Source organism: Botrytis deweyae, assembly GCF_014898535.1.
Source record: "Botrytis deweyae strain B1 chromosome Unknown BDEW_001, whole genome shotgun sequence".
NCBI classification, from domain to species: Eukaryota; Fungi; Ascomycota; class Leotiomycetes; order Helotiales; family Sclerotiniaceae; genus Botrytis; species Botrytis deweyae.
The window spans coordinates 1,825,207-1,844,193 of NW_024066208.1; the positions used below are offsets into that span (position 1 = coordinate 1,825,207).

The 18,987-nt window shown below is 43.8% G+C and overlaps 7 protein-coding genes across 7 annotated transcripts; 3 read left to right on the forward strand and 4 right to left on the reverse strand.

Moving 5' to 3' along the window:
- Window positions 1–222: 222 nt before the first annotated feature.
- On the forward strand, window positions 223–1,849 carry EAE98_000541 (uncharacterized protein; the record flags this gene model as incomplete). Its single annotated transcript, XM_038948159.1, has 6 exons — window positions 223–297; window positions 353–484; window positions 568–885; window positions 943–975; window positions 1,042–1,194; window positions 1,262–1,849. 6 exons carry the CDS (start codon window positions 223–225, stop codon window positions 1,847–1,849), a joined length of 1,299 nt encoding a protein of 432 aa, XP_038815836.1.
- A 552-nt stretch (window positions 1,850–2,401) lies between these two features.
- On the reverse strand, window positions 2,402–6,235 carry EAE98_000542 (uncharacterized protein). Its single transcript, XM_038948160.1, has 8 exons — window positions 5,733–6,235; window positions 5,443–5,672; window positions 5,075–5,383; window positions 4,750–5,023; window positions 4,572–4,696; window positions 4,271–4,524; window positions 3,377–4,220; window positions 2,402–3,320 (listed from the first exon to the last, which is right to left on the reverse strand). Exons 1-8 carry the CDS (start codon window positions 5,881–5,883, stop codon window positions 2,673–2,675), a joined length of 2,835 nt encoding a protein of 944 aa, XP_038815837.1. The 5' UTR covers window positions 5,884–6,235; the 3' UTR covers window positions 2,402–2,672.
- Window positions 6,236–6,853: 618 nt separating this feature from the next.
- On the reverse strand, window positions 6,854–7,953 carry EAE98_000543 (uncharacterized protein; the record flags this gene model as incomplete). The annotated part of the gene is made up of 2 exons (XM_038948161.1): window positions 6,854–7,520; window positions 7,571–7,953. 2 exons carry the CDS (start codon window positions 7,951–7,953, stop codon window positions 6,854–6,856), a joined length of 1,050 nt encoding a protein of 349 aa, XP_038815838.1.
- A 627-nt stretch (window positions 7,954–8,580) lies between these two features.
- EAE98_000544 (uncharacterized protein) lies at window positions 8,581–9,060 on the reverse strand (the record flags this gene model as incomplete). Its single annotated transcript, XM_038948162.1, has 3 exons — window positions 8,581–8,721; window positions 8,771–8,916; window positions 8,988–9,060. The coding sequence occupies 3 exons, from the start codon at window positions 9,058–9,060 to the stop codon at window positions 8,581–8,583; spliced, it is 360 nt and encodes a 119-aa protein (XP_038815839.1).
- A 1,374-nt stretch (window positions 9,061–10,434) lies between these two features.
- Window positions 10,435–11,493, forward strand: EAE98_000545 (uncharacterized protein; the record flags this gene model as incomplete). The annotated part of the gene is made up of 2 exons (XM_038948163.1): window positions 10,435–10,542; window positions 10,594–11,493. The coding sequence occupies 2 exons, from the start codon at window positions 10,435–10,437 to the stop codon at window positions 11,491–11,493; spliced, it is 1,008 nt and encodes a 335-aa protein (XP_038815840.1).
- Window positions 11,494–12,916: 1,423 nt separating this feature from the next.
- Window positions 12,917–13,741, reverse strand: EAE98_000546 (uncharacterized protein; the record flags this gene model as incomplete). Its single annotated transcript, XM_038948164.1, has 3 exons — window positions 12,917–13,208; window positions 13,279–13,480; window positions 13,630–13,741. The coding sequence occupies 3 exons, from the start codon at window positions 13,739–13,741 to the stop codon at window positions 12,917–12,919; spliced, it is 606 nt and encodes a 201-aa protein (XP_038815841.1).
- Window positions 13,742–14,633: 892 nt separating this feature from the next.
- EAE98_000547 (uncharacterized protein) lies at window positions 14,634–18,803 on the forward strand (the record flags this gene model as incomplete). Its single annotated transcript, XM_038948165.1, has 4 exons — window positions 14,634–14,790; window positions 15,254–15,637; window positions 15,782–17,799; window positions 17,850–18,803. 4 exons carry the CDS (start codon window positions 14,634–14,636, stop codon window positions 18,420–18,422), a joined length of 3,132 nt encoding a protein of 1,043 aa, XP_038815842.1. The 3' UTR covers window positions 18,423–18,803.
- Between the last annotated feature and the right edge of the window lie 184 nt (window positions 18,804–18,987).

Consider the following 18,987-nt stretch of genomic DNA (forward strand, 5'->3'; position numbering starts at 1 on the left):
CCGATCGCCTAGTGTCATCGTAGATTTCAAAGCTTCGTGATTCAGCCTCTCTCCTCATATATATAAAAGGTGCTGCACTTCGAGTTGGGGGAGAAATCATTCTAGTATCAGATCAACATCTTAGAACTTCCTTACAAAGTTCTTGTTTCAAGCATCGCGTCACATAACATAGCATAGTATACTATAACATCCGCCCACGATCCCCATACATCAATCACCACAATGGGTGCAACACGCTACTTAAATATCGACGACGAGGCATCTATCATAACCATCGTGAACGAGCCTTCACCAGATGTCAGTGATCCCCCTCTCCAAATCTCCAATTTTTCAAAATATTAACTTCACACAGGTTCCCTATTTCACACCCAAGCAAGACCCAGTTTCAGGCACAGCCATTGCCACAAAGACTGAAGGAAAAGAAATCCCACCTCTTTTCACTCCCTTGAAGATTAGAGGTGTAGAGCTCCAGAACCGTATTCTGGTACGTGTTCCCTGTTCTATTCTCTACAAATCCAAATCCCACTCACCACCTCCTCATATCACCCATAACTAACAACCCAAAAGCTTTCACCCCTCTGCCAGTATTCCGCCGAAGACGGCCACCAAACCGACTGGCATTTTGCGCATCTGGGCGGTATCATATCACGTGGCCCAGGGCTTTCCTTCATCGAAGCCACTGCCGTTGTGCCCGAAGGACGCATTACGCCCGAGGATTGCGGGCTCTGGAAAGATTCTCAGATCGCACCTCTGAGACGCATTGTGCAATTTGCGCATAGTCAGGGCCAGAAGATCGGTATCCAACTTGCTCATGCTGGACGAAAAGCAAGCACCGTGGCCCCGTGGCTGAGCATGTCGCGTGGTCCTGCTGCCCCTACAAAGAATGTATGTCTCAGATAACTTATTCATGATTTGAGAAGTAATCAATGCTGATTTCCAAAGGTCAATGGATATGAAAATGACGGGTTCACACCGGTAAGAAAATTCGAAGCCCGACGAGCCAGCTCGAATGAATGTGAATAACTGACATGAGATTACCAGGCTCATGGATGGCCAGACAATGTGATGGCACCTAGTGCCATCGCTTACAAGGACAAGAATATCATTCCACACGAGATGACCCGTGATGATATCAAGTCACTAGTCAACGCATTTGGAGACGCAACCAAGCGAGCCATCGAAGCCGGATTCGACGTAAGTTTCCAATCCTCCTTGTCAATGACTTCAAAGACAGCCACTTAACATTAACGAACGCATATAGGCCATAGAGATCCACGGAGCACACGGCTACCTTCTCCACCAATTTCTCTCTCCAGCCTCCAACAAGCGCACAGACGATTACGGCGGCAGTTTCGAGAACCGCACCCGTGTCGTCGTCGAAATTGTAGATCTCACACGCCAAATCATGCCCAAGGACATGCCCCTTTTCTTCCGAGTTAGTGGAAGCGAGTGGTTGGAACATCTTGCCCCTGAACCCAGCTGGGATATCCAAGAATCGATCAAACTCGCCAAGATCCTAGCCACCCGCGGCGTCGACGTCCTCGATGTATCCAGCGGTGGAAATGATCCCCGACAAAAGATTAAGGGGGGCCCGGGATACCAGGCTCCGTTTGCTCGCCAGATTAAATTGGCGGTAGGAGATAGTCTTTTGGTGGGAACAGTCGGATCCATCACTTCGGGTGTGCAAGCAAACGATTTGTTGAAGGACAATGGGCTGGACATGATTTTCATCGGGAGAATGTTCCAGAAGAACCCAGGTCTAGTCTGGACGTTTGCGGATGAGTTGGATGTAGATACCAAGGTCGCAAACCAGATCCAATGGGGTTTTGGTGGACATCGCAGAAAGTGATTTACTAAAAGAAGGGAAAGTTAAAAAGGATAGAACGATAGAGACGGGAGGAAAAGTAGATGATAATTGGTAAATTATCAATCATGTTATAGAGATAGAAACATTCAAGTAAATGATTCCATACTTCCGACAAATTGTTTTATTTGTGTTTGTTGATTTTATTGAAGAGCTGGCATATATGTATGTATCTTCTCCTGGATCCCCCTCCCCTCTCCCCCCTTTTCTTTTTTCTTTACCCACCTACCTTGTATGTATGTATACATACAACTATCAATGACATAATCATAATAAATACAAAGTCATACCAATGTATTCCTACCATCTCAGCTATTCTCGCAACTATATACATGATGATTTTATAGTCAGCATTACTTCCAATTTCAACCAATAGGCTTTTCACACACATCCTACTCCTATCAACCTCATTCCCACAATTAACAAAGTAAATCGTTCACATATTGTCACTTCACATCACCAGACACACCCAAGCCCAACAACACACTCAACTCACCGAATCATTCAACATTTCAATTTCTCTTTCTCTTCATCTACTTCAAGCCCAAATAAAAAACTCTTTGAAAACGTCGATAAAAATGCATTCATTGTCTGTGGTATCCTTCGCTCTAATATCCGCTCTTCAAGCCATTTTCTCTCACTGTATCTATTACAACCGTCCGATCTGAACATCAATCAACTCACAAAAATCCTCCTAGTCTCCCATCCGTCCATCCTGCCTAACACTGATTTTGTCCCAGAACCAAACTCCTCCCCAAAGATACCATGCTATCCTTTTCCCGACAAAATCTCTATTCCCAAAACCACTCTACTCAGCAAGTACACCTCTTAGCATACTCAAGAATCCCTCCTTCAACTTGTACACCTCGGCCACTTCTGGCTTGGCAGGTTCACCCGCAGTTCTTCTTAAATGATCTTGTTTCCTTGCTCTCCTTTTTCTTTCAGCAGCAATGGGGTCCAACTCATCGTCTTCCTCATCCTCATCACTACTGTCTTCGTCTTCTCCATAGTTGATATCCTCGAGATCCCCCTCGTCCAATCCAAAATCGGTACTCTTGAAGGCTAGTGCGCCAGGTATCTGCTCCGGAGCACCTGTACCTTCTGCCGCCATCTTTTGTCTTGTTTTATCAGAATGCCACTTCTTACGTGCTTCTTGCCAAGTAATCAATTGGTTTATTTCATTGATAGCAACTTCTTTATTTAGTTGATTGACGCTTACGGCACCTGTAACAAGAGCATTGATGTCAAGTTTTCCACCTTTGGGACCTTGACGGAGGAACTCGAGGATTCCCTCTATCCAACCCATCAATTGAGTAAAGAGTCCATTATCATGAGTATGTACCTCATGAACGAATTTGTAGAAATTGTGCTCGTGTCGCTGGCATAAATCGATGAATGCTTGAACTGTTTGATTAGGGTCTGCTGAGAAATCTTGTTCTCGGCACTTTTCAACAACCTGTTTCGTGTACCGTTAGTTATTTTCGTCTATCGATGGAATAGAAATACACTCACTTTTATCGTATCCTCAATGAACTCGGCAAAATCAGTGACACTGTCGTACACATTTGCTGATTTATATACTCGTACCAAAGGCTCATAGAAGATTGTGAACAAGTCGCGAAGAAGGCGTAATGTAACCGGTTCTTCAATCATGTTTAGCATCATAGCCTTATCTCGCTGTCTCGTGTACAATTTGAGGAGTTGTTTTAAGTATGAGAACAATTGTGCTCCTTGCTTCATCTCTTCGTCAACGTTCTCCACAGCATTGTTCCAAGCAACATAAGCGTTGTAGATTTTGCCGATTTGAGTCGAGTTCAGGGGCGGTTCGATATCTTCTGACCTTAGGATGGAAACAATCAAGTCCACGCCACTCTCTTCTGCATCAACTCTTATGATATTCTTGAAATCTTCAGGACTGTCAGAGAACTTCTTTAATTTGTCACAAAAGACAGGCTCATTGATCTTATTTTGGAGACCATCGATAGACTTTTGAAAACTTCGAATCCCATCATTCAAGGTTAAAGAAAAGATCCTTTGCATAAGCGATCTCGTTCCAAAAGGTTGAGCTAGGAAGATGTCTAATATGCTAGACATAACAGCCGCCGGATTAGCTATTCGAATTGCATTCTTGATAATTGTGTAGGGTATCATTGAATGAATCTTTTTAGCTTGCGCGAACAATTCCGGGGAGTTGTCTTCTGCTAGGAATAAATGATAAAGAGTCGCTGCTACTTCAATTCGTAACCATTCCGCAAATTTCTGGTATTGAATGCTGAGATCTTGAATGGTTGGCTTATCCTTAATTTCTTTGAATAATTTGGTAAGGCCATTGCTTTCCACGATGTCGCGGCGGAATCTAAATTACTTAGTGAGCGTACAAATAGAGTCTCAAACAGGGATACGTACTCTTCCATGTAGATGTCCAGTTCGGCGGCGCGCTTCCTGGCTATTTCATAAAACTGTTGTTGCTCTACAACCCTCTTTTCGTCCATTAGCCTTCTTCTCTCAACATCTTCTACATCATCATCGGTTAGTTTAATAGGTTGCTGTGACAGGAAATCCTGCATCGCTCGGGTTCCAGCTATTTGAGGATTGGCAAGAAGACCACGGAGGAATGCTCTCAAAGATATGCGTTGATTTTCTCGCCATAGAGTTATGCCCTGAGAAAAATTAGCTCGTGTTATTACAACCTATTGGCAAAACTAACATCTGAGTCTGTAACAGGGGTTGAAGGAGGTTTGAGAAGCCTATCTACTGATGGCCGTGGGGATGATGTTGATGGTCTCGGAGATGACCTTCCGAATGACGCCGCTGATCCAGAGCGACGATGATCTGATAAAATTAGTTGTGATACATCGAAACTTGTAGAAAATTAGTGAACTAACCACGGACAGACAAGTTCTTCATGCCAGATTCGGCGCCCATAGTCCCCATCGTCGAAACCGAGGACATCGAAGACGCATCGGAATCTTTGCCACCCGTAAGACCACTAATCAGGTTTGATGCAGTTGAACTCTCCTTATTTTTACGAGGCATTGGTGGAAGGACTTTGCCAGGAAGTTCTGTTCGTAGCCTCTTGTGAAGTCTACTGAAGTCACCATATCGGCGTCCGATGAAATATGGGATTTCCCCCTTCTTCTTGACTCTGAGAACGAATTCCTAACGTGGTATAAGTAGTTGTTCCACAATTTACAGCCATGATTAACTCACGGCATGTTTGTGGTATCTGATGTTTCGTTTGACTTTTGTCGTTCTCACGCCCGCCACATTTACATCCCAACCATGCAAATAATGGCCTTCTGGCAAAGTCGAAAGAACTCCGTGCTCGATAGCACCCGCATCGACAACTTCGAGTTCAGAAAACCTAATTCTCTCCTCATATCCTGAAGCCGTAGGTATACCAGATACCATCATCAACTCCACTAGCTTCTGACATTTCAATGATAGCTTTCTGCGCTTTGTTTCTTCGAGCCTATCTTCGGATGACGAGATGTGTTTCTCAGCGAACGATTGTAGAAACTTGCATAGTAGATCCGTTAGATACTTTCCCTCAAAGATCCAGACTTTCTTCAACTCACCACTTGTAATTTATCCTGCCAGAACTCCTTCTCCTTCGCTTTATCCAAAAATGGAAATTCGCGAACATGATGTACAAATATGTATCTGAGAATCGGCAGCTCGGAATCTAGAGGAGATACTTCCCCGCGATCGGATTTGAATGGGGCGCCAAATCTCTGTAATGCCGTGGGAGAATTCAACTCGGTGATTTCGAATTTCACTTGTTGCGAAATTAATTCGCGCTTTAGATCTATAGAGAATGAGTCAGTGTCTATGCCAAAGAAGAGGGGTGGGATTGTCGAATACATACAATGTTCTTGCTTTCCAGTAAGTGCTTGTCCTTTATCATCTCCAAAGACGCTTCTTGTGGGCGACAGTATGGCGCCATTTGCTGCCATCTTGGAGGGAGAGGAAGGAGGAATGATGGGATTTCCACCCTCAATCTTATTTTCGTCGTTCATCGAACTTTTGTTATTATGAGTAATTTGAGGTATATTTAGGAAGAAGATTGCGCGTCTCCTAGGTTATTGCGATGTTGTTGCAAGTTGAGGGATTTCAATGTTCCAAGTTGTTTCAAGTTTTGAGGTCGGATGCGATGGGCTATGCAATGCGTAAAGAAGCTTACGGTGCAGCGGGGTAGCTCGTGAAATGATGCTTTTTCTTCTGGTAACCTTAACAGATAGATGCTCTTGCGTCAAGGATTAATAGATTGGTATGTCACCACCATGAACGATTCTAAGAATAACGCATGATCAAATAGAAGTCAAATCACGAACATTGTCTTACTTGATACTCACAGCAGAAGCAGAAGGACACAGTCAGGCATTATATACCATGTATTGGTATTGGAATTTTGGAATCTCTTGACATTTACCATACAATACAGGGATTCATGATGGGTGGCTTAGGGAAATGACGACTGATGTCTATTGTGTGCCGGTCCACGGCCCACGGCACCATGTCACCATTCTAGAATCCAAAGTGTCTCGAGAGTGTGAAATAGATTCCAAGGTTGGTAAATGTACAGCATTTTATTATATATATATCATTGGACGTGAACCTTGTATAATCGACTCGGCATTCACCCGCGTATCCATCTACCTAGTATCAAAAGACGCGAACCCCCAAAACTACCTGTGAATACGCATGAATGTCACTCCTAATGCGTACGTACGGTTAATGTGTATGATATGTAGTGTCATGTTCAACGATGCTAAGAAGAAGATGGGTAGGTTTATGGATTGGCATGTTGATTTCGACCTTTACCAGCATCCGGTTGCTCGGCATGTCAATACTACAAGTCATGGGACCGTCGACCCACTGATTTTTTGGGTCCCGTAAGGCGTAGTATACTTGGAAAAGTGGTACTATTCATAATTAGACTTGGGCTGAGAGGTGTAAGCCCCGTATGGACATTTTCGTGCCAATAAATTATAACTCGTCGAGTACTTTAAGTCTTGGATCCTCTGCCAACTTCTCTGCTTCCTTGTTGACTTCACTCCCAGGTGTTGAGCTTTCCAATATATCGAGAGTAGGCTTCAGCATATTTCTGGTCTCATTTTGGGCCTTTTCCAACTCTCTCAGCGCGGTCGGATTCGAAATGTTGAATCTTACAGTCCCATGACCTTGCCCTTTCGAGGGAATGTATGCCAAAATGACGATGGATAGTAAAATGGTTGCGCATATCGACATCAAAATCCACATCATCTTGAGTCGTTTTCTTGTTTTGTCTTGCCATTCCTCCTCTGCTTGTTCCCAGCCTTTGACGCGCTTTCTAACAACGTCTACCCGTCCACTCAATGTGGTGACTGTATTTCGTCCTTCCTTCACACGTTTCTCCAATGCTTTGATCTTTTGTTCCTGTGCTTCGAATTCTTCAAATCCTTCAAGTTGTGCCCGACTTTCTTGGACAAGCTCGTCTCCCTCTGTGCTAAAATCCTCATTCAGCTGTCTGGTCATGGATGCCAAGTCTTTGAGGGATCCGATCGTCTTGTGAAGATCCCCTAATTTCTCCAAGACGGAATAGTATGTTGCATCTAAATGTCGGGAAGTGTTGTCCGCTACAACGTTCACATCCGTTAAGGTATTTCGCAGTTCCCTAATCCAGCGCATTAGTATCGGAGAGTAGAGGTGGTAAGTAAGACAAACGTGGCCATCATGGCGCCCTTCTGTTTCTCAGCTTCGAGTTCGCCCTCCCTCAGAGGCCTTCTCTCGTTGTTCTTAAACAAATCGAAGCCATCTACAGTAGAACCCAAGATACTAGGCCTTCGACTTCCATTCCGGCTCCCATCAGGTGAAACTCCCTCACTTTTTGATTCTACAGATGGACTGAAAACCCTCTGCAAAGTAGATTGAGACGATTTCTCGTCTTTGTCCCGACGATGTATATGCGGATGGTGATGATGATGATGGTGGTGATGAGATCGGTGAGGTTTCAGGGGAGGAGATGATACTTCAGATACCGACCGTGTGACTTGATGACGAGTTTTATTTGGAGAAACATATTTGGATCCATCACCGTTGGAAGACATGACTCTTTTAGTTTGTGATCAGATGTTGTTCCGTTTCATATTCAGGTTCCGATGAATGCATGTGCTATGAAGCTTGTATGGTGAGATTTAATGACCACTGATGCAACTAAGGTTATAGGGCGGTCGTTAGCACATGGCTGTACGAATTCATTCAAGAATGGTGCTGGATAGGTATTACTGGGTAGGTGTATACTAGGTAGGTATGTTAAAAGTACGAGTTAATAAATCAATTTAGAAGATAATGGAAGATTGAATCCTTTGGTTATTTCTGATATTATTTATCATGTATTTTGAAATAGCTAATATACCCAAGGTCCTTATACTCCTGATCGAATCTTGTTGAATCGCTGTCGAAGTTTCTGTATCGGCAATATCATAACGTCCTTCAACTTCCAAGAAGCTTCGCTCAGTCCGGGTTGACTTCATCCTCGATGATAGGAGACAGTCCTCATTGGTGCTGCTGTGTCCGACTTTTAGTAGGCATATATCGTGCCATCAAAAGCTGAATATCGCTCGACGTGCTATATGTGACTTGCGCAAATCAACCACATCATCCATATCTATCGATTGCTTTCAATGTGTTCCAAGTTATTCCATGCGCCATGCTCCGTCCCAGAAGATTGTCTATCATGACTTCAACATCTTGTTTCTCTTCTCTCTTCTCTTTAATCTGTCAACACGCTTCTGGTGCATCTTTTCGGCCATTTTCTCGTATCGTTCTCTTTCCTCCTTGTTGGCGCGCTTTTCCTTGATTTTTGTAATATGGGCCTGTGATAATGATTAGTCTTGATGCAGATAGAGCTGGAATGGCGCTGACCTGTCTTGCAGCTTCTTTCTCCTCCTTCATCTCCTTTTCTTTAGCCTTGGTGGCTGCTATAGCCTCGTCATTTGCCTTTCTCTTTTCATATGAGGTATTTCCAGCCTTTGGTCGGAAAGCTTTCTTCACGGGATGCCATTGTTTGCCTAGGTATATCGAGTCAGAGACTTGATGCTCGGGAAAGAATGAAAAACTATCAATTGGAGCGCATGCGTACCATTCTTGCGCATTCCTTGGGGAAGGACGGTCGACTCAGCTGCAGGAGCGGGAGGGGCCACTTCTGTTGACATTTTGATAAAAGGAATATTGATCAAATATTGGGCAATGATGTGAATATTCGGATGTGAGGAAAGAGGTTGAGGGATTTAATTTTTGGACGTTATGGATCGTCGTACAGCAAATTAATTGTCGACAGGAATTCCAAATTCCAAGCATATAAATTACGATGCAGGAACTTTTTTTTCTCGTTAACCATACTGATAAGCGTGATTGATTGCTTATCAGTAGTATGGATGCATTAATACCTTACTAGGTGCTAGGTACTTATTACTAGGTACGAAGTATATAATTTATTATAGTAAAGTGACTAAAACTCATCTGGACTCATCTCTTTTTTCCCAAATTCTTTGAGCCATTTTTCTCATTATTACCAAGGTAGGTAGGTAGTAGGTAGGTAGTCAGTCCACCGGCATCTCTAATCAATTGATGATTCTTTCATTGTCCGTTATGATTCAATATTCAATGTTCTATCAATTCTATTAATAATAGTAGGTATATAAAACTATATAATCAACACAATCCTCTAGACTCGGTTCAAATTTCTTCCATCACATTGTCTTGTCCATCCTTTTCATCATCATGACTGCCAATACCTCCTGATCTTGCCTGATCTATTAAATCCCCAGCTTTCTTGAAGACGCAGGACGGGACCGACTGCCAACCTGGAAGAAAAAGTTGTTTCGATTGTGGAGACTTTCGCAGATTTTCAATCTGATAAAAAAAGAGCTCCATCCTCCCCCCCACCTCACTTGGAAGTTGACAGCCCTCCGAAGATGATACTACGATAATCGGACTTCACTTTCCTATCCACGACATTCAAACCTTCGAAATAACTCCACTAGTACCACTCTCGAGCCACTACACATATATCTATTACCTTGGCACACCCAGTCTACGCTGTCTCCCATGTTCTTCTAGCAATGTGGTTGGCTTGTTGGGGATCAATTCTTCCTTCTTCGTTTGTGGGTCGCACTCTGATTTTATAATTATTACGAGTTCACGGCAATAAATTACGAGAAAGTAAGAGAGACCTGGGTGTAACCCATTGTTGGAGAGAAAATCTTGCCCGCAGAAGACCGCAGATATCTGGCAAACAATCACGCAAATCAACTGTTTTCTTACCTTGCAACGGTTACTCATTTGCAGCGTGGAACAGCAACCTCATTATCCACACGGCACACAAGGAATCCCAAATCTGCCGTGTCGCCTCAACTTATAAAGAGCTATTCCAATCCCCTTCCTCCTTTCGGGACTCATTTCTCAATTGAAGTGGCAGAAAGTCGAACCCAAAGGATACACACATTGATACAGTCAAACAACAGTTTATAACTCTACTGGAAACATCTTCCTTCACTTTCGCATAAGAAAACTACGACCCAGCCATAATGGCAGCAACTATGACAGCGGAATTCACTCCCGACACACCACAGAAAGTAGTATCCAAGGGAAAAGAGGCTCTAATGAATTCTATTGAGGATTGCCTCTACGGTTCCGTATGTTACATCCACAAAACCTGAGCAAGACAATTATTAACAAATGAGCAGATTGCCGGAGTAGCTGGAAAATATATCGAATATCCTTTTGACACAGTGAAAGTTCGATTACAATCACAACCCTATCATCTTCCTTTACGTTATACTGGACCTCTTGATTGTTTTAAACAATCGATTCGCAACGATGGGTTCTTAGGATTATACAGGGGCATTAGTGCTCCACTCGTTGGTGCTGCTCTAGAGACTAGCAGTCTTTTTGTTTGGGAACAAGCAAGTAGGGAAGCACTTCTCAAGGCTGGAGTATACAAGAGAGATCAACCACTTCCTCTGGAGGCATTGTGGATGACTGGTGCACTATCCGGCGCTCTTACTTCTTTAATCCTCACTCCTATTGAATTGGTCAAATGCAAAATACAAGTCCCGGCGACCGCGCCAAATGGTTCAGCTCCCGTCGCTGCAAAAACGGTCTCATCAGTTATTCGCGAGGTTTGGCATCACCAAGGCATTCGTGGTTTTTGGAATGGGCAGCTAGGCACTTTGATCCGTGAAACGGGTGGATGCGCCGCGTGGTTCGGTAGCAAAGAGACAGTTACTTCTCTTTTCCGAAAGCTGAACGCTAAAAATAGCCCCCAAAGTTCTTCCTCCGTTCTATCTACTGAACTAGTACCTTTACCTTTCTGGCAACAAGCTCTCGCTGGTGCCTCAGCAGGCATGTCTTATAATTTTCTCTTCTTTCCCGCAGACACCATCAAATCTCGCATGCAAACCGCCTCTACTTCATCTACAGCACCACGTACTACATTCATCCAAGAAGGTGCTCTTCTTTGGAAAAAACATGGTCTGAAAGGCATGTATCGAGGTTGCGGTATCACAGTTATGCGATCGGCACCTAGCTCTGCATTCATATTCATGATTTATGATGGATTAAAGAGCCGTTTCCATCTTTCTTAGTACTTATTTCCTCATTTGATTACTTACGGCACGACGCGCATGTACATAGAATTGGAATCTTTGCCGCTTTCCACTTTCCATATCATATTATACCATACAAGGTGGCCGGATATATAAAAATCGAACTCGGGTCTCTTTTTTGGCTTTCGGTTATGAAAATGCTGAAAATTTGTCAGGGGCGGGCGTTAGAGAGGCGTTCAGGGATATTATATCATAGATCTGTATAGTCGTTCGGTTGACTCGGAAAGGAGGGGTAGGGGTAAGAGTGAGATAAGCAGAGCTCAAGTGAATTCCTGATTAGCATTGAAGGATTCACAGCTATCGTGTCGAGTTGGAAAAACTTGAAACTGGAGCAAGTCAGCTTTTGAGCGTTGCATTTTTTATATATATCATAGACGGGACTGGATGAGATAGCATGGAGTAATGTGGGATTATAGAATTTAGAAATTAGAACTTGTTTTGAGAATGAAGTGTTTTATTTTGTTTACATTGGGTTTTCTTTTGTCTGTTTGGGTTGGTTTGGTTTGGTGTTTTTGTGTGTTTTAGATTTGATGATATTGATATTATTTTTATTAGACTGTTTGATATGATATGATAATACCTAGTTAGATAGATGATAGGCATATTTATCCATATAAAGTACAAGTAGATGTCCACGTATATAAGATCTTACGAAATCAGATAGATGTATGTATCTACATAATAGAAAATACATATACTAGGTATGTATGTATATCTAGATATCTAGATAATTGTGCTATAATATAGATAGATAGATAGATGGATGGATGTATATGATAGGATGATAGGTGTGTGAATTATGATTGTTATGGGTAGCAGGTAGCTGGAGAGGATAGAGAGGAGAGGGAGGAGAGGGAGGAGAGAGAGGAGAGAGAGGAGAGAGAGGAGAGAGAGAGAGAGGAGAGAGAGGAGAGAGAGGAGAGAGAGGAGAGAGAGGAGAGAGAGGAGAGAGAGAATAGATACTCAAATAGGCAGCGGAAGGGCGTGAGATGACTTCCCTGATCAAGAGGTTACCTCCCTAGCACTTTTTGTATTCTTTACTAGACGAGGTGAAGTTTGATGTTATGAGATGAGATGAGATGAGATGTGTATTGGCATATTCGTTTATATGTATTCAGAAGCCTGGAGTATATAGTATGGTAGATATGATAGTATTGCAGTAGAAAATAAGTAATTCATTCATGATTAAAAGCTATGGTATATTATCTGAAGACAAGACAAGACAAGACAACGAATTCAACGCCGTGCGAAAATCTGCGTGGAATAATGGACTCGGGATTTGTGGTTCGTGAGATAGATGATCGATCCATCCTTCGAAAGATGAAGGATTTGGGATTTGCACACGCGTATGAATTTTTAACGCGTGCTTCGTGGATTTTCGTTATCAGCTTGCTTGTATCCCCTATTCTTCCTTCTCGTCAACATACTTTGTCCCCTTGCCCTTGGGACTCTTCTCGACTTCCTTGTCGCTGATGTTCCAGTCGTTGAGATAGCCCACGCCGGCGCTGAGATAGGTGGCGAAGCCGAGCCAGCCGACGTAGGGAGCGAGGGCCCAGGCGGCGACGGAGTCGACTTGTCCCCAGATGTAGGTCAGGTAGGAGACGGTTCCGGTGAGGGCGACGATGTCGATGGTAGCGAGGATGGGGCGTTTGAGAGAGAAGAAGAGGGGCATCCAGATTAGGTTGAGGCCGAGTCTGTGGGAGGGGAGTTAGTGGGAAACTTGTGTCGATAATGGGAAGTGGGAATTGTGAGGGTGGAACTTACTGAATGGTATAGAGTGTAGCACCTTGTTTGAAAAGGAGATGTTTTTCGGTAGAAGCGAGAGGAGATAATCCGGTAGAGTATGCGCGGTAGGCAGAGTATCCCATCAGACCGTAGAGGAGAGTCCAGGCTGGACCGAAGACATATGGAGGTGGACGGTAAGGGGGTTGTTTAAGTGCCATGTAGGTCTTTTGAGTTTCTTTTGCTGGGAGGGGTGTTAGTGATTTGTTTGAGGGGGTCACTCGCTTCACGTTGTATATTATCGAGTCGGGGATATATGAGGAAGAGGGGTTCATGATGTATGATCTCGTCGTAGATGAATAAACAATGAAGTGGCAGAAGATCAATACTTACGTCTAACTGCGAAACCGATAGCAGATCCAAGGGTAATTGGCAAGAGAACCGAAGCCGTTGGATTGGCAAATATGGCTGCGGGCAGCGTTAAGCTGGGAACAAAGGTCGTCATGATGGATGGATGAATTGATTGAATTGCTGATTGATGATGGAGCTGTGGATGGCGGCGTGAAAGGGAGTTTTGAGTCGAAAGTTGAGTGTACGTTGTCTTTATATCGTTTTCTGGTGGAGAAATCAGTTCATCCCCTCAATGACGTACTCCTCTTGTTATGCGAACGCAGTGAAAGTGTGTGGAGTGAGAAAGTTGAGAAACCTCGGTTTGTGTGGGAGGGGATGGGGAAGGGGAATTGATTTGATTGTATGGAGGAATTAATAGTTATTTACTGCTTCTTTTGTAAGGTAACCAAGATCTATCTACTTATGATGGTCTCTACTCATGTATGCTTCAATATCGAAGATTTGAAAGATACGATAATAATTACCTACTTGTATGATGATCTAGAGATCTCCCTACCTACCTGGCTCGAGCCTGGGTACCTAGGTATCTAACACCTACTGGTAGGCTGGTAGCTGTAAGATCTCGATATGGAGAACTGCATTTGGCTGATTTCGGGAATTGGATGATTTTGATTGGCTCTTTAATATACCTTGCTTTGAATCCTCGCTGCTCTCGGGAACCCATTTTAATGATTGGTTGGAATGTGAAGAGTTGTTGATGTGGAATGGGAGAAGTCCTATCATTGGCTAGAATATTAGTCATCAAACTACGACTACCTTTGACGAGCCAGCCAATAACAAGCATTCACTGTCGTATCATGTGCTTAGCCGAGACTCACTAAGCTCCATCGGTCACACTCATCGATCCACTTTCCGCAAGTGCGATGCTCACTAGTCTCCTTCCGAGTTGGACTGTGCTACCCACTCTCGAGCCACCCTAATCACTCTTTGGGTAAAGTTTCTGATCAACACCACTCCTCGTCCGGCTAGTCCTACTATAGGTAAGCATGTCAAGACGAAGCGCGAGAGCTCCCTTTGACCAGCCGCCCGAATCCAATCCTCCTCCGACGTTGCCCTTTATTAATCAACAACATCATCATCTATCCAATATTGATTTGGTAGAGGAGCTTTCTTCAAAACAACAGTTGATCATATCTGAATCTTGTTCGTCAGTCCTATTCTTCTATTCTTCTTACACACTTTGGTCTCCCTCAAAAAGAAAATGAAAAACACAACACCACCGTCGCACCTATCATCCTTTTTCTGCCCCCATTATTATCATTGCGATAAGATCTATAGCAATTGCTTTTCTTCCTTCTTCTTGATCGATTAATTCAAAGTCCATCTTGAAATCAAATCAAGTTGATAATATCATATCATATCACATCACATCAAATTCAATTCAGAGATCGCATATCCATCAACAACAACAAGTTGTCGTCGTTTTTTTTTTACCTTGCCATCTATAGGCACTGAACTTTTTTAATCCTCTTTTCTCTACTCTGCCTATTCTGCCTCTTGTCTCCCTGTTGCTATCGCATTTTTACTTCCCCAATTCAAACATACACTTGTTGATTCTATTACATTTTTGAACAATCCTCTAACGGGCAATCATGTTATCAAACAGCAGTAGCTTCGTTGTCAACACCTCCTCCCGACAATCACCAGGTGTCACTTGACAATCGCAATCGACAAGAACCGATTACCTACATCGATTTCGTCAAAAGGGTCTCTAATAACGAAACTGTCCTACCAGAACGTCCGACTGGTCCATTACCTGAATATCGAAAGAAAGGCAAAGGCGGAGTCATTTTGGACGGCAGCAATTACATCATGGACGGCTACGGAAGTTACAGCAGAGAGCCACCACTCGCTCGCTCACCAACTGAAAGAACAAATTGGGCTGGACGTGATGATGGCTTCAGAAGTGTTAAGATTGAACGCGACGATGGCTTTAGAGGTACCAGACCCGACCGCGACCGTGAATCATTTCACCGTGGTAGATCTCCTGGTATGTCGCATTTTTTTTCTTCTTATCTCTATGATTTCACCTTCCAATGCTTCGTTATTACGATGTATCTGTTCTAGAACGATACCTTCATAAGTTGATATCCGTATTGTATTTGCTCTCATGCTTACATAGTTGTTCTTTTAGTCGGAGGTGATAGGCAACGTCGAAACACACGCGACCGCGACCGCTCCAGATCGCCTGTAGATCGTTATGAACCTGTTGGTAGAGCCAGAGAGAGAGAACACGATTACAGATCATCGAGGGACCGCGAGGACCGAAGACGAGTTGCGTCACCGGCCCCAGCCAATATTGATCGATGGGTACCTGGTCAAGATTCAGGCCCCCCTCCTCCAATTACTGTCAATCCACTTGCGGATCCAGTCATCCTACCTTTTCAGGTTGGGTTTTCATACTATGGAGAATGGTGGCGTACAAACGAAAAGATCAAGGAGGAAAAGGAGCGTGTTAGGTGTCACAAGCGCGGTGAAATTTTCAGACCTCGCGAAGAAGACCGCGATACTGAAAAAGCTCGCATCCAAGTTGCTTATGACGCGTACAAAGAAGAGCTCCAAGCCAGGATGGCACGTACATTTGTGCAGGAGCACAAAGGTGAACAATGGTTCATGGAAAGATATGTACCTGAGATGCGAGACGCTTTACGCCTACAAGTCAACGAGTTCCGCCGCGGCAACTACAGTCAATGGGAGCAAGACCTCGAATCCGGAACTTTTGATGAGTACTCCTTAGAAGGCATTCCAAAGAGCGAAAGTAACGGAACGGGTGGAGTTATCGAGAAAGAAGAGGGAGAAACAACCGCGGCCAACGAAGTTCTTGGTGTTGGTGACCTGGTTCCCTCTAGAGGCGGTGATATCCGAGACGAAAACGCTTTCCAGCCTACGTTGCTCATCAAGACGATTGCGCCACATGTTAGTCGTTCAAATCTCGAATCTTTTTGCAAGGAGCATTTGGGCGAGGATGAAGGCGGCTTCAAGTGGCTTAGTTTGAGCGATCCCAACCCTAGCAAACGTTACCATAGAATTGGCTGGGTTATGCTTCACCCTGCACCTGACTCGGTTCCGGTTCTCGATCGACCTGAAATCAAAGATGATGAGGAGGGTGATGTCCCTGCTGAACCAGCAGTTCCGCTCACTACTGCCCAAAAGGCACTTGAGGCTATCAATGGAAAAACTGTCAAGGATGAAGTCAGGGGAGATTTCACATGCCATGTTGGTGTCCATGTACCACCCAACCTCCCACGTAAGAAAGCACTTTGGGATCTGTTCTCGGCCCCCGAACGTATCGAAAAAGATCTTGATTTAGCCACCCGCCTCGTCAGCAAATTCGAAGAAGATTTCGGTTCAGACTTCAATGCTGTCTTGAAGATTGAGGAGAAAGTAGACGATTTAAAGAATCAAGGCCGTCTTCAACCACCAGTTACAGCCCCCACTCCAAAGAAAAGCAAGACATCTAAGAATGGTCTTGGTCTTGACGAAGCAATGGATGAAGGTGAAGATTTCGAGGAGATGGAAGAAGGAGAGGAAGAAGAGGAAGGCGCTTTCGATTTCGAGGATGTTGACGACGATGAACTTCTCGTCAAGAAGAAGCAGCTTGATCTCATGGTTGAGTATCTAAGACGTGTCTTCAACTTTTGTTTCTTCTGCGTATTCGAGAGTGACTCAATTCATGAACTTACTCGAAAGTGCCCTGGAGGACATCTTAGACGACCACGTAATACTCTTACCACATCGGCTAAAGCAGCTGCTCGCGCTAGTGCATTGGGAGATGTATTCCCTGGAAAGGTTAAGGTTGAGGACAAGATGGATATGGACCCCTCCTCTCCGGATGGTGAACGCAAAATCAATCCACGAAACAATATTTCCAAAGCAGAACAACAACTTCAGCGCGCTTTCAATTGGGTCAGAACGTTTGAGGATAAGATTATGCAAATTCTGGATCCAGATAATGTGGATGTGCGAAAATTGGGTGGAAAGCCAACTGAAGATGCTCTGAAGGAAGAGTTGGTCAAATTCGTGAAGCAAGAAGATGACCACAAATTCAGATGCAGAGTTCCAGAATGTACCAAATTGTTCAAGGAAGAGCACTTTTGGAAGAAGCATGTCGAAAAGAGACATCCTGAGTGGCTAGAAAGCATTAAGTCTGATGTAAGTTATTATTTCTACCCTTTCCCAACGACCTAAGCTAACCTATGTAGTTTGATCTTGTCAACACCTATGTTCTCGATCCTGCACACATTGCTCCATCGAGATCAGATGCCAACAGCAACGGGCATTTCCCTCCAGCCAATGGCCATATGCCAGCGGGTACTCCACGAGGTTTCAATCTTCAAAACTTTGGAATGAATGGAATCAATCCTATGACAGGTTTCACACCTTCTACCGGTTTCCCACCATTCCTTGCCGGACATGCTGTCCAATCACCTATGGGTTGGGTTAGTGGCTCTGATAACCGTGGCCCTGGTCCCATCAGAAGAGGTGCTGGTCGATATCAAACAAATAATCGAACTGGCCCTTATGATCGTCGACCCAATCAGAATCATCAGAACCGTGGGGATCCCAATGCTGGTAGATTAAGCCCTCTCACTGGTGGCGGTCGTGGAGGAGCACACCGTTTCGTAGGAACCAATGCCAATAACCGATGGGGTGACGGTGTAGCGCCGGGTGGTACAACTACCGGACCTCGTGAAGCAACAGCCGGTAGAAGCTTAAAATCTTATGAAGATCTCGACGCTGTTGCTGGAGCTGGATCCGGAGAGTTGAATTATTAAATTCGAGGAATGGAATTGGGGTGGTTTAAAGTGATTGAAAGAAAATTGATATCTAGTGCTCATGGTAAATGATGGCCATGAAGAATCTGACTGGGGGCAACGGAGAAAATATGGTAATGGAAAGTAGCAGTGTGCGTTTGCTTTTTCAAACTTTCCTTTTGGCGTTAAAACACATCTTGTGCAGGAAATAGCTGCTTTGCACTTTTCAAAGCTTTCATTCTTCAATTGAGAGCCTTTTTTTGCTGGTTACCTTCTTTGATGTACACTAAATTACGGACATGGACTCTTTCGTATGCTTGTATTTTTCAAAATTAATGAGATGAATTTGCGACAGTATAGATGATGACTACTTCTTGACGCGTTTTCGGAAATCGTATTAATCATTCTTTTCAATTGAGATGAATCAGGAAGACTTGTGATTGATATGTATCTGAGCTTTGGGAGTGAAGATCATTTGGAAGTTGATATTGATTTTACCCCCAACTCACAAGATGAGTAGGATGATCAAAGCCATATGAGGTTACTGTACATCCGCACGATCTTAATATTAATATTTACTGATTAG